This window comes from Mus musculus, chromosome 2 (assembly GCF_000001635.26).
Source record: "Mus musculus strain C57BL/6J chromosome 2, GRCm38.p6 C57BL/6J".
Lineage (NCBI taxonomy): Eukaryota > Metazoa > Chordata > Mammalia > Rodentia > Muridae > Mus > Mus musculus.
Window position 1 is genome coordinate 30,292,676 of NC_000068.7, and position 24,286 is coordinate 30,316,961.

Sequence of the window (24,286 nt, forward strand, 5' to 3'; positions counted from 1 at the left end):
TCCTTCACACACGGATTTATTCAGTGAGTGATCACTCAGTGGCTTAAGAACACTGGCTGTCCCAGAGGACCCAGATTTGATTGATTTCTAGCATCTTCACGGATGTTCATAACCTTTTTTTTTCTTAGTTTTATTTTATGTACATAGGTATGAGGGTGTCAGATCCCCTGGAACTGGAGTTACGAACAGTTGTGAGCTGCCATGTGGGTGCTGGGAATTGAACCACCAAAATATCTTTCCAGCCCTGCTCGTAACTTTTGTAACTAGATTTCCAGGGGATCTAACACTTGCTCCAGGCTTCCTTGGGTTGCATTCAAGTGGCGCATAGACTTACATGAAGGCAAAACCCAGTACATGTCACTAAAGAGAAAAATAAATGTCACAAACACACATATATACACACAAACCCAAGAAGAAAAAAAGAATTCAACATCGATTTGTTTGGAAAAGTAAAGAAGAAAGTAAGTTTTATTAAACACTCCTTTTTGAGACCAGCTCTGGCTCCCTGCCTCTCCCTCCCATGTGCTGGGATCACAGGTGTGCATGCCCAGCCAGAACATCATTTTTGATACCTAACAAAATGATCATAGTGTGGTTTTTTATAGTTGAGAGTGTCATCTGTGTTTTCTTTTCATGTTTGTTTTTAATTTTCTATTTAGCTTTACTTAAGGAATAAATATCGAAAATTACATATACTTAGAATGTACAACATGTTTTTATATTTCTCTATATGCCGAGCAAAGTGATATTTCCTTCTCTCTCTTTGGTAAGGTCTCACTTTGTGGCCAGGCCAGCCTTGAACTTGAACTTGCCACAGCTTGCTGCGTGTTGGGATTATAAGCATTTGCTTTTATGCCTAGCCTGAGAATTATAATTTATTTTTAAAAGAATTACTTAGTTTACATATGTGAATATACTGTAGTTGTCTTCAGACACATCAGAAGAGGGCATCAGATCCCATTACAGATGGTTGTGAGCCACCATGTGATTGCTAGGAATGGAACTCAGGACCTCTGGAAGGGCAGTCAATGCTCTTAACCACTGAGCCATCTCTACAGCCCCAAAATTTAATTTTTTAAATGTATTTAAAATTTTTTAAATTTTATGTGTATGTGTGCGCCTGTGTATGCCAGCATGATGGGTGTCTTCAGAAGCCAGGTAGTTCCTGAAGCTAGAGTTGCAGGCAGTTGTGAGCTGCTTGACATGGGTCATGGGACCCAGTGTAGGCCCTCAGGAAGAGCAGCAAGCACACTTAATTGTGCAGTCATCTCTCCAGCCCCACTTGTTTTCTATTACATGGTCCTTGAACTTGTTATGTAGCTGAGGATGACCTGGAACTCCCCATCCTCCTGCCTCCCCCTTCCAGCACTAGGATCACAGGGGTAGTGCCATCTGGTCTGATTTTTGTAGTGCTAGAGATGGAACCAAGGGCTTGTGCTTGTTGAGCAAGCACCCTGTCAACTGAGCTACAGTTTCTGCAACAGAGCATTAGAATTCTCAAACAAACACTAAACCCACAGCCTCATGCGTTCTAGACACACAGCAATTACCATTTTAGATAAGGCCCTCATGTTTCCATTTGCTAAATCCAAGCGTGTCAAATAAGTAAGGCAACGGGAAGCATGCCTTGACAGCCGGTGTGATGACATTCAGGACACTGAATCTCTTTATGTCCTTGCCTCTGGGTCATTATCTGAGGCTGCTTTATTATCAGCATAGAGAGGAAATTTTGTTCCAATAACTGGCTCTAATCTCCCAATTATTTTTGGACTGTGAATGTTATCCTGTTATCAGAAAAAGATTATATATAGTCCAGTGCAGTGGTGTGGGAGTTGGTAGCTATGGATTTAATAGAATCAAAGTTGTTTTTGTAGATGCATTAACTGTTAGCAAAGACATAATTTTTAGGTGTGTTTATGTCTCTGATGGGAAATTCCTGATGACAGCTCTGGTGTACATAGCTCTAACATTTTGTGTTTTAGTCTTTTTTTTCCTTCTCTCTCTTTTAACATTACATTTTGTTTGTTTATTGTACACAGGAGTTGGGGTATGTATGCCATAGTCAGGTGTGAAGCTCAGAGGGTAATTTGAAGGAGTTGGTCTCTACTTCCATGTGGGTCCCAGGAGTTAAACTCAGGTTGTGAGGCTTGGTGGCAAGTAACTTCACCCACTGAGCCATCTTGCTGGCCCTTGTGTTTTAGTCTTTGTAAAAAAGATTTATTTATTTTATTTATCATGAGTACACTGTAGCTGTCTTCAGACACACCAGGAAAGGGCATTGGATCCCATTACCGATGGTTGTGAGCCACCAGGTGGTTGCTGGGAATTGAAATCCTCTGGAAGAGCAGTCAGTGCTCTTAACCACTGAGCCATCTCTCCAGCCCCTGTGTTTTAGTATTAATGGGAAAAAGTTTTCAGTTTATTTTTTTTCTTTGGATTTTGCCTGTGGTGTGGATCTGTGCATTGAATGCATGTTTGGCATGTGTGCACAGGCTTGTATGGAGGCCTTAGACTGATAGGAACTTCTTTGATTGTGCTCCACTTTATTCATTGATGCAGAATCCGAGATAAATCTAGACACATCAGTAATGCATGTCTAGTAATGCCAGCCAGCTTGTTCCAGGGACCCTTTCTTGTTTCTCTCATCTGAGTGCTGGAATTGTAGGTCTCTCTCTGTCTCTCTCTCTCACACATACACGAGCACACATACAACACACATACACGCACACACACATACACGCACGCACACACACACACGCGCACACACACACAGCTTGTTCCAGGGATCCTTTCTTGTTTCTCTCATCTGAATGCTGGAATTGTAGGTCTCTCTCTGTCTCTCTCTCTCACACACGCACGTGTGCACGCACACACACACACACACACACACACACACACACACACACCTTGTTCCAGGGACCCTTTCTTGTTTCTGTCATCTGAATGCTGGAATTGTAGGTCTCTCTCTGTCTCTGTTTCTGTCTCTCTCTCTCTCTCTATCTCTCTCTCTCTCTCCCTCTCTCTCTCTCTCTCACATGCACGTGCGTGCGCGCACATACACACGCACACACACACAGCTTTTACATTGGTTCTGGGATCTGAAGTCCCATTCTTATGCTTGGGCAGCAGGTGTTTTATCCTCTTGCCAGCCCAAGTTTTTAAATTTTAAAATTTTTTTACATTTATTTGTATGTGTGAATGATCTTACTGGCCCTTAGGTTTTGTTTTTCATCCCAAAATCTCCTGTTTCCCAAGGACATTAAACTTGTTCTCTAACTCCCAAGTGCTGGGATTACATGTGAGAACCATCACACCTGTTTCTATAGTGCTGAGGCCTTGTACATGCCTTGTGCATGCCTTGTACATGCCAGGTGAGTACTTTACCAACGGAGGTACATTTACGCCTCTGTAAAAACCTTTTAGATTATAAGTATCTATTTTGTATGCATGTATGTATGTATGTATGTATGTATGTATGTATGAACAACTTGTGGAGTTCCTCTTCTTCCACTGTATGGGTTCCTGGTATTGACAATCCTTAGCAGCAAGCACAGTTTTAAGAGATGATATTCTCCTATAGCTCAGGCTGGCCTGAATTCTATGGGATCAGCTGTTTTTTATATACTGTGTGGCTTAAGCTAATATCTTATACTTTTAGACCAAGTACAATGATTCATTCTTGTATTCCTAGCACTTAGAAAGCTGAGACAGGAGGATTGCTTTAAGTTTAAGAACAGGATGTACTAAGTAATAAATTTCATTCTCCTTGGGCTAGGGTATGAGACCTGGTATGGTATGGTATGGTATGGTATGGTATGGTATCAAAAAGCCTACTAATAATAGAAATAAGAAGATATTTTAAAATCCTATGTTCTTCCATTTTATGTTTAATTTGAATATCAAATTTCTTTAATTTGTTTTTTTTTTTTTAATTAGAAGAGCAAAATTATGTCTGTGTTTTCTTTTTTTCAGGAGCAGTAGAGAACTCTGGACAATTCTACTTGGGAGGTCAGCTCTTAGAGAATTGGTGAGTTTTAGGGCTATAGACCCATTTTTTTTTTTTTTTTTTTTTTAGATTTTTTTTTTTAATTTACATTTCAAATGTTATCCCTTTCCTAGTTTCCCCTCTAAAAATCCTCTATCCTCTCCCCCCAAACCCCTGCTCCCCAGCCCACCCACTCCTACTTCCCAGCCCAGCCATTCCCCTATACTGGACCATAGATATGCCCTCATCTGATAATGCTGCTTCTAGAATGGATCCTTAGAGAAGGACTCTGAGTGTTCTCTTGCAAATCTGGGCACAGTCCACACTGTAATCCCAGTACACAGAGGCTGGAGTAAGATCTCAGGCTTATACCAGCTTAGACTGCTTAGTAATATTATCTAAAGAAAACAAAGACCAGATAATAACTACAGGGCAAATGTTTGTTTATCGATTTTTATTTTATGTATGTGAGTGTTCTGCTTCATGTATGTATATACACCACATTCATGTCTGATGTCAAGGAGGCCAGAAGAGGGCGTTTGATAGCCTGGACTGCAGTCACAGACAGTTGCTGGCTGCCATGTAGGTAGTAGGAGCTGAACTTTATCTTCTGCAAGAGCAATCAGTGCTTTAGTCTCTCAGTGTCTTGAGTGGCTGCCTTAATCTAGTTCATTGCAATAAAGTGATTTTATATTTTATTTAATAATGACTTGTTTTTATGCACATGGGGTTTTGCCTGTGTGTATATCTGTATGAGGGTGTTGGATTCCCTGGAATTGGAGTTACAGACAGTTGTGAATCACCATGTGGGTGTTTGGGATAAGACCTGGGTTCTCTGGAAGAGCAGCAGTGCTGTTAAACTGCTAAGCCATCTTTCCAGTCCAATGAAGTGATTGAATTAAAACCAACCAAACCAACCAACCAACCAACCCAACCAACCCAACCAAACTAACCAACCAACTAACCCAACCAACCCAACCAACCAACCAACCCAACCAACCCAACCAAACTAACCAACCAACTAACCCAACCAACCCAACCAACCAACCCAACCAACCCAACCAAACTAACCAACCAACTAACCCAACCAACCAACCAAAAACCACCTTCTGGAGTTGCATCTAGCATTTTAGAAGAATGACAGTCATGATCTGCTATTTAGTAAAATAGTTGGAAAACCACTTTATAAATATTTCCATAAATGGTACTACAGCATTAATCAAAGAAAACATTACAAAATTCTGTATTCAGAATGCTTTAAACCAGTGGTTCTCAAACTTCCTATTGCTGTGACCCTGTAATACAGTAATACAGTTCCTCATGTTGTGGTGACCCCCCAACCATAAAATTATATTTACTTGCTACTGTTATGAATTATAATGCAAAAATATCTATTTCCTGCCGGGCGGTGGTGGTACACGCCTTTAATCCCAGCACTTGGGAGGCAGAGGCAGGTGGATTTCTGAGTTCGAGGCCAGCCTGGTCTACAAAGTGAGTTCCAGGACAGCCAGGGCTACACAGAGAAACCCTGTCTCAACCCCCCCCCCAAAAATATATATATTTCCCAGTGGTTCTAGGAAGCCCCTGTGGAAGCGTTGTGTGACCCCCCCCCCCCCCCAGGCGTTGTGACCTAAAGGTTTAGAAATGGTGCTTTAAACCACAGTGGGAACATTTCAGACAGACACCAAGCAATGTGCGTGTGAACCCGAAGTCTGCCTCAGGTTGCGCTTGTGTGATTGCCTTCTTCTTTTGCAGAATCAGATTGAGGCGGAACTGAATAAATATTGGCAGCGGTTGTTAGAAGGGCTTTCTTACTACAAACCTCCCAGGTATGGCTATGTCTCGTGATGCCAGTCCCTCCCCTCATCCCCCAAGACTTCAGCATGGCGACCAAACTGCCCTGTGGGCTTTACAAATTACTGAGCAGTTTGGCGATCTGTTGAAAGGAAGAGTAATTTCCTCCACAGTAATCCAGTTGTCTGTCATCCTCCCTGAGACAGTTTCTCTCAAATTCTGCCTCTCCTGGGACTCACTCTGTAGTCCAGGCTGGTTGGGGGCTTCTTGAGTGCAGCCGACAAAAAGGGTACGAATAGTTGATGCTTACATAGTGCTTATAGTGTGGCATCTCTTTTTCGAGCATTTCCTTCCTTTCTTTCTTTCTTTCTTTCTTTCTTTCTTTCTTTCTTTCTTTTTTTTTTTTTTTAAAGATTTGTTGGGGCTGGTGACATAGCTCAGCAGGTAAGAGTGCTGACTGCTCTTCTGAAGGTCCTGAGCTCAGCAACCACATGGTAGCTCACATACATAAAATAAACGAATCTTTAAAAAAAAAGATTTATTTATTATTTTACATAAGTACACTGTAGCTGTCTTCAGATGCGCCAGAAGAGGGCGTCAGCTCTCATTACAGGTGGTTGTGAGCCACCATGTGGTTGCTGGGAATTGAACTCAGGACCTCTGGAAGAGCAGTCAGTGCCTTTAACCTCTGAGCCGTCTCTCCAGCCCTTCCAAGCATTTTTCATAAATTAGTTAGACGGTGGATTCGTGTGGTAAGAAAGTCAGCGGGAGGCTGGACATACTACTCAGTGGTAGAATGCTGGCATACTCAAGGCTCTCAGTTCAAACTCTAGCACCACACACACACACACACACACACACACACACACACAAAGTAACATGTATATTCATCACACATTTTAAAAATGATTTTTATTTATTTTTCCCTCATATACTATTCCCTGACTGCAGTCCCCCTCCTCCCTCTCAGTCCTTTCACCTCATTATCCTGCATCATTTAATCTTTCTTTGGTAAGGGGGTGTTGAGATAGCTTCTCTATGTAGCCCTGGCTGTCCTGGAACTCACTCTGTAGACCAGGCTGGCCTCAAACTTAGAGCTCTGCCTGCCTCTGCCTCCTGAGCTCTGGGAGTAAAAGCATGCGCCACCTCTGCCTGGAAAGTGGTCTTTTGTGTGGCTTGTATTCTCCAATGTGTACTGGAGAAAATAATGCAGTCACCCAAAGAATACAGGCAAGTTCAAGATCCCAGTTCCAGGGGATTTGATGCCCTCTTCTGGCCTTTGGAGGCAACAGAAACACATGCACGCCAAACACTCATACACATAAAGGGGAGTTTAGAGAAAGAAATGATTTTATACAATAACATGGCATTTGAAGTCTAGTAAAATTTTTGTTTGTGTTTTGAGACAGGGTTTCAAAAAAGCTGTCTGTACTATAAGTTACTATGTAGATTAGATTAGCCTCGAATTTAAAGATCCCTGCAGCATCTGTCTATCAAGTGCTGGGAGTGAAGGTTATGACCCTTTGCCTTGATGCCTCCACACCTCCACACCCAGCTAAACCCGTTTTTTTTTTTTTCAATAGCTGAAATTAAACTCTAGACTCTAGACTTTACTGTCATTTAGCCTTTTTGTCTTTTCAAGCTCTGGGTGAACTGAAGAGCCTCTCACAGGCGCTCTGCCAGCTGACCTTCATCCCTAGCATCCCTAGGCCTGAGTGTCCTCTCTGGTGTTGTACTCCCCTCCAGGGCCACGTGTTGCATTTAGTTGTCATGTGTCCCTGTCTGGACTCTGCTGTGACTGTGCTCAACTGTCACCGCGTCTCAGTTTTTTTCCTTGCTTTCATGACTTTGAGCAGTTCTGAGTAGAGTGGCCTAGTATTTTATACAGTGTCCTTCACTTGGACTTGTCTGATGTCCTTCTCATTATGGACTTGAGGTCTGGGCTTTTCAGAGGGGAAATGCCATTCTTATATCCTTTCAGCGTCTATGTGCTAGACCCATAGAACAAGTGGTGATGGTACCATTGGTCACTCTACTGAGGAGTTGGAGGACAAGGACTTCTGACATGGACCTCTGGCCCCACATATACTGCCCTCCAACATGTTTAAATAATTTAACATAGCAAAAGAGATCTACAAATAACACTATTATAACTAGTTTATAAGGCACATGCCTGGTCTTGTTACATAGGCATAGTCAGTTCTGTGTTACAAAGTTTATAGACGTGAATGTGTATTTTACAGACACTAAAGGAAAAAGGAAGGCCAGTGCCATTGAGTGTTTTTTAATTTTATACCCTTGGGGGCCATTGTGAATGAGGAAATAACTGAGTGTTTTTCTCATAGTCCAAGTTCAGCTGAAAGAGTGAAAGCTAATAAAGACGTAGCGTCACCTCTGAAGGAGCTGGGCCTAAGAGTCAGCAAGTTCTTGGTGAGTAAAAATTAGCCCAGGGTCAGCATATGCTTCTGTGGATGCCGGTGGCTCCATTGGTAATGACGTTAGTACACGTTCCAAGCTTCAGTGGCTGTTGCTCACTTCATGCTTCTTGCTTTAGGGTCTTGATGAAGAGCAGAGTGTGCAGTTACTGCAGTGTTACCTTCAGGAGGATTACAGGGGTACTCGGGACTCACTAAAGGTTTGTGGCTCTGCCCATCTCCCATTGACCTTTCTTTCTTGTAGAGTTTGGGCCCTTGCCCTTTATAGAAGAAAATAAAGATATACAGGTATAAAGAAAGACTTATTTATTTGGGTTTTTTAGACAGGGTTTCTCTGTGTAGCCCTGTTGTCCAGGAACTGCCTTTCAGAGATCCACCTGCCTCTGTCTTCCAAGTGCTGGGATTAAAACGGTGCATCACCACGCCTGGCTAGGCAAGACTTTTAAAGGCTGGAAAGAGATATCCCTTTTTTTTTTCCCCAATTTTTTTCAATTTTTTTATTAGGCATTTGCTTCATTTACATTTCAAATGCTATCCCGAACTTCCCCCTTGAAACCTCCCCCCACCCTGCTCCCCTACCCACCCATTCCCACTTTTTGTCCCTGGCATTTCCTGTACTGGGGCATATAAAGTTTGCAATACCAAGTGGCCTCTCTTCCCAGTGATGGCCAACTAGGCCATCTTCTACTACATATGCAGCTAGAGACACGAGCTCTGGGGTACTGGTCAGTTAATATTGTTGCAGACCTATAGGGTTGCAGACCCCTTCAGCTCCTTGGGTACTTTCTCTAGCTCCTCCACCCTATGTATGTTTAAGAAGACACCTGTCTTCATCCGTGCAGGGGTTGAAATATCAAAGAATCACATGCAAGTGAGAGATCTGAGAGAACATCCAGCCTGCTGGGCTTCAGTCTTTTGTATAGAGAGAGAGCAGAGCAGAGCAGAGGGAAGGATTTGAGCAACAGTTTGGTTAGACTTGGCTTAAACATAAGGTAGAAATGTTTACAGAAACAAACTAGAAGGGCAGTCACGAAGGGTGTGGTGCATCTTTTTCTTTGCCAGTTGAATTCTCCTTGTAAGACAGCTTCTTGACTGCCCTGTTTTCCTTCAGACAGTCCTGCAAGATGAGAGGCAGAGCCAGGCCTTAACCCTGAAGGTAAGTACTGATTGCTGACTCATTCTTTGGTGGACACTTGTGAGGCAGCTTCTTGGCTTCCTGTCTCATCCTGTCCGGTCCCATCCCGCCCCCCCCCTCCCCTCCCCTCCCCTCCTCTCCTTTTGAGCCAGGGTCTTACTGTGTATCCTTGGACAGCCTGGAACTCACTATGAGCCACCATGTGGTTGCCGGGAATTGAACTCAGGACCTCTGGAAGAGCAGTCAGTGCTTTTAACCTCTGAGCCATCTCTCCAGCTTGCTGGAACTCACTTTTTAGACTGCCTCACTATATAGATCCACCTCCCTCTGCTCCTCAGTACTGGGTAATAAAGGCATGTGAGACACATCCTCACCTTGCTTCAGCTTTTAGGTCTTAGCTGAGGCTTTTATTTTTTTTCCGAGACAGGGTTTCTCTGTGTAGCCCTGGCTGTCCTGGAACTCACTCTGTAGACCAGGCTGGCCTCAAACTTAGAAATCCACCTGCCTCTGCCTCTCATGTTTGGGATTAAAGGCGTGCGCCACCACACCTGGCTAGCTGAGGCTTCTTAAGCCCATGATCCAGCTGAGGAATTTCTCCCAGAGTGCCTTCTGCTGCTTTAGGAAAGACTGCTCTCCTAGGCTCGGTTAACTTGACATTTTCAGTGGAGAGAAATCTCAGTGCTTCAAGGATGCTGAGCCTATCACCCACTGAGCCCCCTTCTCAGTCTTTTTAGGTTAAATTTAGCAGCATTGGTTTATATCCCTATATGCATTGTCTCTCCTGCAGCCTTCTCACTTCAGGGCTGTCCTAGGGATTTGAATATTTGAAATATTCTGGAATATTTCCTGTTGACACTCAGGGCAGATTAAGTACGTTGCTTGCAACATGGTTGAACATGTATGTAGTCCTGGGAGCTGTACGTTTGTTTTATGTATTTGACCCGCCAGTTTTTATCTTCTGTATTATTTGGACCCTTTGAGAACTCCTTCTAGAAAATTGTAGAAGGAATTAGAAATTTTTGCTTGCCCACATAAAAGACACATAGTCCAGGTATTTTATTTAGCTATAAGTCTAGATTGGGCAGGTTTGGAGCTGTTCTAACTCATTTCCCAGCCATAATGTCCCTTGTTCCTTGCTGGTTTTTATGGCTGTGTGCTCAGGGTCCATCTTCTCTCATGGTGGCCTCCTCCAGTCTCTGTATCCTTCCTTCTTTTCTCCTGCCTCTACCAGCTACCCCAGCCAAGTAAATGAAACTTCTGCCTTTTGCCCAATTTCAGGCTTTGCTCTATTTTTGATCAATTAACTTGGGGAGCAAGGTTACATAGCATCACTTGGTGTTCGTGATAATCTCTCTGATGGGGGCAACCAGTTCTTGGGGGCCAGAATTTAGCATTTGAGTACAAGCAACATCATATCAATCCACTAGAGAAAAAATTGGTTTTTGGAAATTTGCTTGGATTATTAAGTAATAATTCCTTTAATCTTCCTTGGCATATGATTGTGGAGGTTCTTGATTCAATGTGTTTGCATTTCTGTGGTTGCTGATATTCGCTAGATTTTTCTGTTCATGTCTAAAAATGTTATTTTGGGCCTGGGAGTGGCTCAATGGTTCAGAGTACTTGCTTCTCTTCCAGGGGCCTTCGTTGGGTTCCTGGCACCCGTGGCAGCTCAGGAATGCCTTACCTCTGGCTCCAGATCCCTCCTTGCCCTTCTTCTTCTGGCCTTGGTAGGCACCTGTACACATGTGGTATACACAAACAAAAATAAAATGAAGTGAATTTTAAACTACTTGTTTCTTGTGTATACCTCCAGAGGTCAGAGAACAGCTTGTGGAAGTTGGCTCTCTCCTTCCACCATGTGGGTCCTAGAGCTTGAACCAGGGTGCCAGGTGTGTTGACCTTTACCCACTGGGCCATCTTTGCTGCCTGCCAATCACAGTTTTGAAGGATCTGATTATAGGCAGTTGTAAAGGTGACTTTTCTTTTTTTAAGACTGAGTGAGTGATTTTGAAATTGTGTGTTTTCCCTCTAGATTGCAGATTATTATTATGAAGAAAGAACCTGCATTCTTCGTTGTGTCTTACACCTTCTGACATATTTCCAAGATGAACGCCATCCATACAGGGTAAGCCTTGGTTTTCTTTGTTCTCCATCCCATGTCCTTCAGATTGAAATTTCATGTCACTCATGTTCACCTGAATGTTTACATTTTATTCTACACATTCTTTTTATAAGTTACTATGTTCTGATATTTAAGGCGGAATATGCTGACTGTGTTGACAAACTGGAGAAGGAACTAGTTTTAAAGTACCGGCAGCAGTTTGAGGAGCTGTATAGAACAGAAGCACCAACCTGGGAGACGCATGGCAACCTCATGGTATGTAGTGCGTGTGCTTAGCTCTTGCTCCACAGAGTAACATGCCTTGTTCAGGGAGCCCTGGTGGAGTTACATACCTGAGCATATGTGTAGGAATGGGTCAGAACAAAACTTTGATTAATGGTCCCTAATTCTGAGCCTTTCCTTGGTTCATATTATCTTTTTTTTCTTTATTCATTTGTGTTAGGATTATAGTGTTAAAACCCACCCAACCCTCTTTGGTTTTTATTTCATTTCCTAAAATATTCTCTTAGCAGTTGATGGAATTCTAAACCCACAATTCATCTTTTCTTTTTTTGGGGGGAAGTCCTGCGGTAGCCTGAGGGAGCATAGGGTCTCACTCTGTCCCACGCAGGCTGCCTGCCTGCCTCACGGCATCCTCCTGCCTTGGCCATGTACATCCATTTCATTTCTCTGATCTTTTCCTACCATGTGTGATACTGGACTGCTCCTTTTATTCTAAATGCTAAACTAACTGCTGGATAGATCATAGTATCACTTCTTGCTTTTGTTTGCAGACAGAACTTGATACAGGGTAGCCGCAAACTCCCTACATAGCCAAGGCTAGTCTCAAGTGCCTAATCTTTCTGTTCCCACCTCCTGAGAGCTGAGATTTATAGGCAACACCACCACACCAGGATACTTTCTTATTAACATTAAAACATTGTCTGCATGAGGGTGCTATTCAATGGTAGCAAACTTTCCTAATGTGGTTGAGCAGCAAAACAAACAGAAACTTCAACATAAACAAGTGCTACCAATTTAAAATATATGCGATAAGGAAAGTACCCAAGCCTGGCTTAATGTTACAGGTCTGAAGCCCAAGTTATTTAGTATAGCTGGAGTTTCTTGGACCTGCCAGTCTCTGAATAATTACAGAGACATATTAATTTTATTATACCCTAGGCCTTAGCTTAGACCATTACCCAATTATCTCATCTAACTTAACCTGACTATCCTTGTCCAGGTCCAGTCACTGGCCCATTACCCACACCCTCTGTCCATGTGCAGCTCCTGGATCTCCCAGAGAGCCTCTCTCAGACCAGACGTCCCTCCTACCATATCCGCACAACTCTTGACCATTAGCTCCTTAGTAAGCCACTCCGTGAGTTAGGAAGGTGTACATTTATAAAATACTGAGAAAGGTTACCATAAGACCATAAGAGTAACAGTACCAAGCTCCAGCCAGTCTTCTTCTCTCTGCTGTTACAAAATTAACAATTGGATAATACAAAGACAGCCTTCCCACGATGTACAAAGGGTCACCACAGCAATTTAGGAGGCAGAAGGATCATTGTTAGTTCAAGGGCCAGTCTGGGCTAGAGATTGAGTTTAAGGCCAACCTGAAGAGCTTAACAAGATCCTGTTTCAGTGGTAGAACACTTGGCTAGCAGAGACCTGAGGGCCCACCCCTATGTTTCCCAACACTGTCCCCAGGATGATGAAAAGTTGAAGAGAGTGTTCTGCAGGAAGAAGTACTTCTTGTGTCTTCTAGAGGGCCTGGGTTCTGTTCCGAGCACCAAGGTGGGTGGCTCACAGCCACCTGTAATTCCAGGTCCAAGGAATCACAACGTTTTCTTCTGACCTCCAAGGGCACGTACACATATGTGGAATATATATAAAGATACATATGCATAAATAAAAATGTAAGAAACAGACCCATTTACAGTGCAATGCATAGAATTTTACTGTCTCCTTAGAAAATTTACAGTAAAACATAAAATGGTAATGAAAACAGGATCCCGAAAAGGAAGCTTAATGAAACCTAAAGTTCAGCTGCTACATGCTGTTCCAGTCTTATAGCATGGAGAGCTAAGGTCTCTGACTAGTGTGCCATGGTCTCTGATTACTTCCTGCCGTGGGATTGGTTTGGTAACTGCCGTGTTCATGTTTACTTAAATAGCGCGCGCTTGACAGTCATGGGGTGCGGTGGCTGCTTGAGGTTGTCCAGGGCTTTTGTTTGCTGATTTTTTTCCCCAGATTGTCCTGTAGGTGTTGTAATATGATTATGTTAGCAAAGATTGATAATAAGCTGGAAGTGGTGCACACTTAGCACTTGGGAGAACAGCAAAAGGATGGGGTAGGATGGGGTAGTGAGTTCAAGGACAACATGAGACTCTCCTAAGGCCCCCCCCCCCCATGTTCTTCCAAGTGGACTCCAAAATTACAAATTTATATGCAGGGAAATTCTATGCAACATTAAAAAGACGTAACTAGCGAAATACTAGCAAATCTGCTTAATGCTTCTCTGAAAAGGAGTGGAAATACACGGTTGGAAGGGGGGCATCCCTAGATAGCGTTAAATAAAGGGAAGTGGCTAAGACATTACTGTACACGCTGTTCTGTTTAGAGAAAGAATGTAGGCTGAATCACAATAAGTTTTTACATTTGGCACATTGCTGAAAAAAGACCGGAATCCAAGACCGAAGTGTAGGTGAAGCCGGGCGTGGTGGTGCACGCCTTTAATCCCAGCACTTGGGAGGCAGAGGCAGGTGGATTTCTGAGTTCGAGGCCAGCCTGGTCTAAAAGTGAGTTCAAGGATAGCCAGTGCTATACAGAGAGACCCTGTCTCCAAAAACAAAACAAAACAAAAAAAGAAGTGTAGTTGACTGGGCAATAGAAATAACAAGAGATAGCATTTTTTACTCTACACTTTATTTGTGGTTTTTGTTTTTGTTTTTCGAGACAGGGTTTCTCTGTATAGCCTTGGCTGTCCTGGAGCTCACTTTGTAGACCAGGCTGGCCTCGAACTTAGAAATCTGCCTGCCTCTGCCTCCCGAGTGCTGGGATTAAAGGCATGCGCCACCACGCCCGGCTATTTGTGTATTTTTAAACTTTTATTATGGCTATGTTATCCATTAAAGTAGCATTTTGGGGGATGGACGTCATGGTACACTTTTTTAGTTCCAGCACTGGGTGGTGGTGGTGGGGGAACTCACTATTCTAGCACCTGGGAGGCATATACAGGATCCCTGAGTCTGAGGTCAGCCTTGTCTACATAGCTGGTTCCAGGCTCTGCAGGACTACTCGGCGAGACCCTATGTATAAAAAAAAGAAAGAAGTTTACTTGTTTTCTAATCTAACTGTTTTTCTCTCCCATTTTCTCTCTGTGTGTGCAGACTGAGCGTCAGGTGTCGCGGTGGTTGGTTCAGTGCCTCCGGGAACAGTCCATGCTGTTAGAAATTATTTTCCTTTATTATGCATACTTCGAGATGGCACCAAGTGACCTATTGGTACTAACCAAGATGTTCAAGGAGCAAGGGTTTGGTAGTAGGCAGACCAGCAGGCACCTTGTGGGTGGAACCATGGATCCTTTTGTAGATCGCATTGGGTGAGTCTGAGTGGATATTGCTTTATGAACTGTCTATGGAGTTGGTATTGCAGTGGTTCTGTGACTGGATGGAGAAGGGAGATGTACCATTGTTTAGTGGGCGGGGAAGTAGGTGTATGTGTCTGCATGGCCTGTACCTGTAAGAAGTATAGTCTGGAATTAAGGGGACTTTTTGTGTGTGTGTGTGTGTGTGTGTGTGTGTGTGTGTGTGTGTGTGTGTGTGTGTGAGTGCATGTGCGTGCGCACGGTATTTGTGTACCTGCTGTCATTGGAGGACAGCAAATAGCATTGAGTCCCCTGTATGCCACTGTGTGGGTGCTGGTAACTGAATAGGATCCACTGCAAGAATAGCGAATGCTTTTAGTACTTAGCCATCTCTTTAGCCTCAAAGACATTCTGCCTTTTCGTTGTTTTTCAAGATAGGGTTTCTCTGTGTAGCCCTGGCTGTCTTGGAACTCACTCTGTAGACCATGCTGGCCTGGAACTGAAAGATTTGCCTGCCTCTGCCTCCCAAGTGCTGGGATTAAACTTGTGTTGCAACCTCCCAACAAACTGGGGAGTCTTTATCTTAATCTAGGAGGTTGGTCGACTCATCAACTAGGCACAGTGCAGGGACCATGGTGGCACTGAAGAGCACCATGTTTAGTCTCTGCTCATTTTGAGGTCATTGTCTATAGTCTTTGAAATTATTTTTTCTATACTGACGGCTATGGATATAGCTACGTGGTGATGCCTTTTATCCTAGGAGCAAAGAAATGCATTTGAGGCCAGGCAATGGTGGCGCACACCTTTAATCCCAGCACTTGGGAGGCAGATTTCTGAGTTCAAGGCCAGCCTGGTCTACAGAGTGAGTTCTAGGACAGCCAGGGCTACACAGGGAAACCCTGTATCAGAAAACCTTTAAAAAAAAAAAAAAAGAAAAAGAAAAAGACATTTGAGGAGTGAAAGCTGGGTCAGGTGTAAGTTATAGCTATGGAAAACTTGAGTGTTAGTTCTAAGTTGTCTTGAATGATGCACACAGCTATGAGTCAGTGTCAAGTACGTGACATTAAGATGTGCTGGAAGCAAGAAAATGAAATACATTCCAAGGTCTCAGAGCCAGCTGTGAAGGAGTACATGCTTGTCACACATGGGTCCTGGGTTTGGTCCTCAGCATCACAAAACTTCATGTTTAAAAGCGCAGCAGGAGCTGGGTGATGGAGGTGCACGCCTTTAATCCCAGCATTGGGAGGCAGAGGCAGGAGGATCTCTGTGAGTTTGAGGCCAGCCTGGTCTACAGAGTGAGTTCCAAGACAGCCAGGGCTATACAGAGAAACCCTGTTTTACAAAACAAAGAGACAAACCAACAACAAGAAGCCAGGCCCAGTGGGAATGAGAGTGAAAATGCTCATGAGTAACCTTTGATGGGGAGAGCCCTATGGCTTCCGTTAGTTTGAGCCCAGCTCAGAACAGCATGACTGAGACTGTGCTGTGGGCTCCAATCCAGGTACTTCAGTGCCCTCATCCTGGTGGAAGGGATGGACATCGAGTCCCTGCACAAGTACGCCTTGGATGACAGGCGAGAGCTGCACCAGTTTGCTCAGGATGGCCTCATCTGCCAGGTGAGCTTGCGAGAGCCTTTCCCTTAACCTCTCTCTCAACAACCCTGATGCTCACAAGTTTTAGTTCTGTGTATTTACTTAGGCCTGCAGAATGCAACGTTATTTGTACAGAGCTGATAATTGAAGCTAAAAGGAAGTAGACACACTAGCAGAGGTGGTCTGAGGGCAGCTCCTTTGGAGTTATGGGCATCTGTAGGAAGAAAACAAGGGGTGAATGAACCCTGAGTTAGAGTGATTAGAAAGACAGAGAGGGAGAGGTCATGAAACGTTCAAGAAGGATCAGCCTGATAACAGCTCTAAAGTCTTAACATGTCTTTTACAGTTTAAACTAAGATCATATAAAATCAGGAAAAAAAAATGTGGACCACAGTAAGAGTGTTGGGTTCCTAGCAAGGTGGTCGAGGTGAAGATGCAGGCACTGCTGGTGTGGGAGAGCCAGGATCTCTAGGTGATAGACTTGGTTGAGATGCTGACGTGCCTGGCTGAAGCCAGTCCTTTCCTTTCCTTTCCTTTTCATAGACATAAGTGCTTTCTCCCTCATTAGGACATGGACCGAGCGATGTTGACCTTGGGAGACATTCCGCACCACGCCCCTGTGCTTTTAGCCTGGGCTCTCCTCCGTCACACACTGAGCCCAGAAGAGACCAGCAGTGTGGTCAGGAAGATAGGGGGCACGGCCATCCAGCTGAATGTGTTTCAGTACTTGACTCGACTGCTTCGGTCACTTGCCAGTGGAGGAAATGATGTAAGGTTTTATTTGTTGGTAGTTGGCATGACGGCAAGCCCTAGAGAACAGTGAGACCTGAGGTGGTGACTTGGTTCATTGTAGGTTTTTGTTTTTTAATTGTTTATTTATTTTATGTATATGCGCACATTCTAGCTGTCTTCAGGCACACCGGAAGACGGCATCAGAGCCCATTACAGATGGTTATGAGGCACCATGTGGTTCCTGGGAATTGAACTTAGGACCTCTGGAAGAGCAGTCAGTGCTCTTAACCTCTGAGCCATCTCTCCAGCCACTCATTGTGGTTTTTCTTCTTTACTGGGATAAGATCTTAGTCTGTAGCCCTAGCCGGCCTTGAACTCTTAATCCTCCTGCCCTAGCCTCTGAAGGCCTGGAAGCGCAGGTATGTGCCACTGTGCCAGCTTTGTGATGATGTCTTCACTGGCTTTGTAGGGTGGTCAGACAGCATTCTTAGCACTCCCCAATGGTATCTTACTTGTCTGGGACCAGCTATCTTACATCTTAGAAAGCTGAAACCCAGCAATACTTAGTAAGTGGTAAAGTTTGAACTGGTGATAAGGCTGACTCCTGTTCTAGAGCAAGCAGTTCTCATCCTTTGGGTTGTGACCCCTTTGGGGTTGAACGACCCTTTCACAGGGGTCACTGTCAGGAAACAGATATTTACATTACAATTCATAACATTGGAAAATTACAGTTTTGAAATAGCAATGAAACAGTTTTTATGGATGGGGTCACCACAGCATGAGTATTAAAGGGTCGCAGCATTAGGAAGGTTGAGAGCACTGCTCTAGAGGGCGAATCTTGGACATGTGACTGAGAACTTGTTCGCCTGTAACAATAAGTGAGACACTCCTCTGAGTCTCTGCTTGAGGCTTGAGTTTGCCTGGTTATTTAGTTAGCTCATGTTGATGTACGAAAGTGAAATACCAGGAGCAGGCTCAGTGGTCAGATTTTTACCTAGCATACATGGGGCCTGAGAATTAATCTTCTGTGCCATAGCCGCCCCCCCCCCCCAAAAAAAAAAAAAAGGAGGAGAAGAAAAGGTTGGTTTCCCTGCTGAGCAGAAGACTGTGCTCCTACAAGAGCCTCTTCCCAGATAGCTCCTCTTCGTAGCCTCACTCTTGTCCTAAGCACCTTCACGGTGCCCGAATGGAGAGTTTGGAATGTCCTGTGGGAGCTCGAAGTAAACATCAGGCAGTGCAATGTTACTCACCGTTTAGAAATCAACAGGTCAGTGTGGTGGCACACCCCTTTAATCTTAGCACTCAGGAGACAGAACCAGGCAGATCTCTGAGTTCAAGGTCAGCCTGGACTACAGAGCAAGTTCCAGGACAGCCAGGGCTGTACAGAGAAATCCTGGCTGGAAAAAAGAAGAAAAGAAAGGGGAAGAAGAAAAAGAAATGGACTATGAATCCCTGAGAAAACATGGAAGAGAGCTGTAGATACAATTTGGTTATGCAGCATTCCCCCAGCATACATGAAGCCCTGGATTGATTCCCAGTTCCCGCTCCAAACCCTCTCCACCCCCTCACCCCCTGAAAAAAATGGTAGGAGAATCCTGATGCATATTACTAAGTAAAGGAAGTAAATTTAAGAGGCCACATAGTGTGTGGTTCCACCAGTGTGACACTCAAAAGAGCAGCTGCTGCCAAGGAAGAGTTGGGAAAGCGAGATGAGTAAGCCAAATAGGATTTGTAGGACAGCAGGACAACTTTGTCTGATGTCAGCCTGAAGCTGCTCTGAAAACTACTCTTTGGGGCTAGAAATTAAGCTCAGTGTCAGAGTAAGAGCCTAGATGTTTTCTCAGGAGACCTTGGCCTCAAACCCACTCCCACATCAAGTTTTTTTTTTTTTTTTTTTTTTTTTAAGATTTTATTTATTTATTTATTTACTTATTATATGTAAGTACACTGTCGCTGTCTTCAGACACTCCAGAAGAGGGAGTCAGATTTCGTTACGGATGGTTGTGAGCCACCATGTGGTTGCTGGGATTTGAACTCTGGACCTTCAGAAGAGCAGTCGGGTGCTCTTACCCACTGAGCCATCTCACCAGCCCCACATCAAGTTTTCCAGAGAGATTTAAAACAGAATCCTCTGCTGAGAGGCAGACACTTCTCTGTACAACGAGTTGATGAGTGTCTCATTTGGATTAGGTCGAGTGTGTATCCAGTCGCTTGGCTGGAGGTAGTTTTGTGTGTTTGTTTGTTTGTTTGTTGTCTTGAGACAGAGTTTCTCTGTGTAGCCCTGGCTTCCAGGCTGAGAGTAAAGTTGTGCACCATCATGGTCCAGCTTTAGTTTTCTTTTCCTCTACAAAAACTTTGGTCATTTCGAGATTAGTTCCATTGGTTTTATTCCTGTGTTGTAATGTTTGTTAGTTCTTCCTTCTAATCTTATAACTAAATTAGGAAAATAATGAGGGATTACTTTTGGTTTGTTTTTTTAAGGACTCTAAATATGATGGCTGAATCTTGGAGAGAGTCGCGTTGCTCAGACTTAACCGCGTATTGCTTTGTCATTGCAGTGCACCACGAGCACCGCCTGCATGTGTGTCTATGGTCTTCTCTCCTTTGCCCTCACCTCACTGGAGCTGCACACACTGGGCAACCAGCAGGTCAGTACATGGCTGTCTTTACAGTCAGGTTACCCCTCAGTTATAGTCCAGCCACCACAATGCCCCTCAGATTTGTTTCTTGCTATTTCTTTTCTTTTTTTTTTTTAATATTTATTTATTATATGTAAGTACACTGTAGTTGTCTTCAGACACACCAGAAGAGGGCATCAGATTTTGTTACGGATGGTTATGACCATTTGGTTGCTGGGATTTGAACTCAGGACCTATGGAAGAGTAGTCGGTGCTCTTAACCACTGAGCCATCTAACCAGCCCTGCTATTTCTTTTCTAATTTGTGTGTTTATAGTTTTTAAAGACAAAGTTTCTCTGTGTAGCCTAGGCTGTCATGGAGCTCAATTTATAGACTAAGGTTAGCCTAGATCTCAAAGGTCTTCTTGCCTCTACCTCCTGAGTGCTGGATTAAAGGTGTGCACCACCACTGTTTGGCTTTTGTAATGATTAGTATTTTATAAATTGATGAAAATAAGATAGTTGTCAATTGAAAGACTCAGATTTCCTGCCCTGTCATTTGGAGCATAGAAAGTGTGAAAGCCTATGTAAAATATCAAGGCCTAGGTACAGTGTTAAGGCCTTGGTAACTGTTACTAGCTAGCTTGCCATTTGTGCTGTTACTAATATTATAAGGGAACTTTCTTATACGTTGTTTCTGCTGTTACTAGGAAACTTTCTCATGTTGATTTCATATTGTTATATTCTCTGCCTTGGAAAGCAATCACAACAGTTAGAACTACTTTATATATATATAGCTAGCTACAGTAAGCCCAGACCCAAATCAGCCACCCAGCAGCTCTTCCTGCATCTGTGTATGAGCTTTTGTGGTGTTTGCATTTATAAGCTGCCTGGGATGGACCCCAACATAAGAGAGACACACCTGCATCTAAAACAAGACTTCTATTTTGAGTAGGGGTTGAGTAAAGTTTAAGTTCCCAAGACCTCCCTGGGAACTGACATCCTACTTAGCAGAAAGAGACATGCATGTGGAACGGACTTTCTGGTTGGAAAGTTAAGACATGACTGTTAGGCCAGACAAGTCCCATCCTGCTTGACAACACATGAATATTAGGCAACAGTTGAATACCCCAGCCAATGGGGCAGGGCAAGTGCACAGCAAAAGCCTGTTCCTAAGAAGCCCCTGCTCCTAAACCCCGATTGAGAAGAGCTTGGCACAGATGATTGTGGGTCTCAGGCTTAGAAATCCTGTAGACTCTTAACCCAGTGTCATGGTTCAGCTCCTGTCTGAACCATGGCCCTGCTTGATTAGTACTGCTCAATAAACTCTCCTGTCAGACATTGGTGTTTATGTGGTTTGTCAGGCCACTCCTGTAGACAACTACCCTTGCTTACTCCTGGACCCCAACAGAAACCTTTAACGGTAAAGTTCTTGTGACTGCAGCTTTTACCTTTTACTTTTAGGTTGATTAGGAAGACCTGGCATGTGGATAGAAAGTGTTCAGCCAGTTGTGATGCACACCTTTAATCCTAGAATGTAGAGGCAGGAGGATCTCTGAGTTAAAGGCAGCCTGGTCTACATAGTAAGTTCCAGGATAGCCAGAGCTTCATACAGAGACACTGCCTTTAAGAAAAGAAATAAAGGAAGAAAATGTCCTCGGGCTGGGGCTGGAGAGTTAAGAGCACTTGCTTCTCATCTAGGGAAACTGAGTTTGGTTTCCAGAATCCATGTCATAGTTCACAACTGCCTGTATCCTATTTCCATGGGATCGGATGCCCTCCCTCTTTTGACCTCCATGGGCTTATGCATACTTGTGATATATCCCCCCTGCCCCCTCTCCCATTCACTCAGTATTCCTTAAAGTGACTGGCAGATGTCAAGTGTGCTAAGCTAAGTGCTGAGGACACAGTAAATTAGAAGATACTGTTTCTGACTTAAGAGCTTGGTCAACCTAACCATAACAACACTAGTCTTTTATGTGTGAGACAGGTTATGTCAAAACACAGTATTACCAGCTTTTATCATTTCCATTCTACAGATGTGCATTTACAGATCAAGAAGTTGAATTTGGTGGCCCAGGATTGTGGTGTGCGTCTTTAATTCCAACACTAAGGAAGCAGAGGCAGGCCTGGTCTACATAATGTGTTCCAGGCCAGCCAGGGCTACACAGAGAAACCCTGGCTCAGCAAAAAATAAAAAATAAAAAAGGAAGGTGAATTTATGAATCTGTCCGCAGATAAGACTTGCATGCCTCAGCTTCTCAAGTAGTTCTAGAACCATAGGCTTGCAGCAGTATGCCAGGGCTGCAAACTGTGCAGGGTTGTGCCATGACTGTAAGCCAGAGTTCTTGCCATGCTGTGCAACATGTTCCTTGGAGTCCTTATGGTAATGGAGTAACATACAAAAGATAAAGGGGTTCATTGCCAGAAAGACAAAATGCTTCCTTCTCTTCACAGGATGTCATTGACACAGCATGTGAAGTCCTGGCAGACCCTTCCCTTCCAGAGCTGTTCTGGGGAACAGTAAGTATGTCAGAAGGACTTGTTCTGTACCTCTCTCTAGAGCAGTGCTCTCACCCTTCCTGATGCTGTGGCCCTTTAGAACAGTTCTTCATGATGTGGTGACACCACATGAAGTTACTCCGTTCCTACTTCACAACTCTTCATTTGGCTGCTGGTCGGAATCATATTGTGGATACTGTGTTTTCTAATGTCTTTGGTGACTCCTGTGAATGGGTGCTCTACCTCCGCAGGGTTCACAACTCCAAGTTGAAAACTGCTTGCTCTGGAGTAAGGAGAAGGGGCTGGAGAGATGGCTCAGGAGTTAAGAGGTCATGAGTTCAATTCTCAGCAACTACATGGTAGCTCACAACCATCTGTAATTGGATCCAGTGCCCTCTTCGAACAAAATCAATCAATCAATCAATCAATCAGTCAATCAATCAATTTTTTTTTTTTTTAAATAAGGAGAATGATCAAGCATTTCTGAGAGATTTTAGCGGTAACATTTAACAGTTCAGGTCCCAGCTGGTCAGCCCTTTCGTTGTATCCCGGCTGGAACAATGTGCTTAGATAGCTTTTCACTCCCTCTGGAGATGCTTCTGGTTTCTGCAGAGGCCTACAGATCCCTGGGAGAAGCTGTTACAAGATATTTTAGATTGGGCATCTATTGCTTGTATGTGCTGGCTAAGCATTGGCATGATTTTGGGGGTAGTTCTCACTTTAATAGAGGCATTTACTGGAAGGAATTATATTGTTTGCCTCTACAAAGGGTGGCCAGGAGGAAGGCAATGGATAGACAGTATATCATTTTTCAGTTCAATGCGAATATCTTAAATTATTAGGAAACGTATTTATGTCTATGTAAAGGAGAACTGTATTTCTAGTTTTTCTCTTAAATATATGAGCTTTTAAAAAATATTTCTTCTAATGGGTGGAGGTGGTGTACACCTTTAAATCCCAGCACTTTGGATGCAGAGGCAAGCAGATCTCAGAGTTTGAGACCAGCCTCATCTACAAAGTGAGTTCCACAGAGAAACCCTGTCTCGAAAACCAAAACAAAAGAATAAAGAAAATAAATACTTATCTTTATTTTCATTTATGTGTGTGGATATAAAGTCTGTGCACATGTGAATGCAGTGCCCATAGAGGCCAGAAGAGGCATACTGGAGTTGGGAGTTACAGACAGTTGTGAGCTGCTCTGTGGGAGCTGGGTCCTCTGAAGAGCAGTCAGTGACTTCCGGCTGAGCCATCTCTGCAGCCTGTTGCTAGTTTTTCTGAGGATTTCTGAGCACTGCGAAGGGGGATGACTTCTTCCTTTCTACTTTAGGAGCCAACCTCTGGTCTCGGGATCATTCTGGACAGTGTGTGTGGGATGTTTCCCCATCTCCTTTCCCCACTTCTGCAATTGCTCCGAGCCCTCGTGTCAGGGAAGTCCACTGCCAAAAAAGTGAGTTGTTTGGTCAGATTCCTAAAAAGTAGAGGGAGGGGCTGGGGCTGCCTGAGGTGTCAGTGGCACTCCTGTGTGCATCTGCAGTGCCAGTGCATTGCCAGGATGGAGTTATCTGGAGGTGAGTGAAAGATGCCCATTGGAAGGTGTCCCCTCAGTGCTGTATAGGCACGTTGAGATCTTCCTGCTAAGGACCTATTGTAGGTGCTGTGAGACTTAGTGTGACGTTGCCTGGTACTGTCTTAGGACGGGACAGTAAACTTAAACGAGTGACACTCTGAGGGTGTGCTGTGTAGTTAGTGGCTCCCCAGTGTCTGCAGGGCCCTGGGTTTGATTCCCAGCATTGGACAGGGT

General features: G+C 43.9%; 1 protein-coding gene and 1 long non-coding RNA gene across 6 annotated transcripts in view; both read left to right on the forward strand.

The window, feature by feature from the left end:
* The window catches only part of Nup188 (nucleoporin 188), a 57,860-nt gene that overhangs the window by 6,269 nt on the left and 27,305 nt on the right, over positions 1 to 24,286 (forward strand). Inside the window, exons 2-16 of one of the 5 annotated variants that reach the window (XM_030249849.1) lie at positions 3,973 to 4,027; positions 5,741 to 5,814; positions 8,125 to 8,209; positions 8,334 to 8,414; positions 9,326 to 9,370; positions 10,985 to 11,076; positions 11,163 to 11,238; positions 11,382 to 11,474; positions 11,607 to 11,726; positions 14,846 to 15,057; positions 16,544 to 16,658; positions 17,203 to 17,403; positions 19,925 to 20,014; positions 22,441 to 22,506; positions 23,813 to 23,932. In XM_030249849.1, coding sequence (XP_030105709.1) covers positions 11,206 to 11,238; positions 11,382 to 11,474; positions 11,607 to 11,726; positions 14,846 to 15,057; positions 16,544 to 16,658; positions 17,203 to 17,403; positions 19,925 to 20,014; positions 22,441 to 22,506; positions 23,813 to 23,932 — 1,050 coding nt within the window. In that variant the 5' untranslated portion in view covers positions 3,973 to 4,027; positions 5,741 to 5,814; positions 8,125 to 8,209; ... (2 more) ...; positions 10,985 to 11,076; positions 11,163 to 11,205. Of the gene's footprint in view, positions 1 to 3,972; positions 4,028 to 5,740; positions 5,815 to 8,124; positions 8,210 to 8,333; positions 8,415 to 9,276; positions 9,371 to 10,984; positions 11,077 to 11,162; positions 11,239 to 11,381; positions 11,475 to 11,606; positions 11,727 to 14,845; positions 15,058 to 16,543; positions 16,659 to 17,202; positions 17,404 to 19,924; positions 20,015 to 22,440; positions 22,507 to 23,812; positions 23,937 to 24,286 lie in introns of all 5 variants that reach the window. The other 4 variants (NR_156132.1, NM_198304.3, XM_030249850.1 and 1 more) reach the window with 4 other exon arrangements.
* On the forward strand, positions 6,191 to 6,647 carry Gm39780. The gene is made up of 2 exons (XR_866092.1): positions 6,191 to 6,223; positions 6,452 to 6,647. It is a non-coding gene; the product is annotated as a predicted gene, 39780 (long non-coding RNA).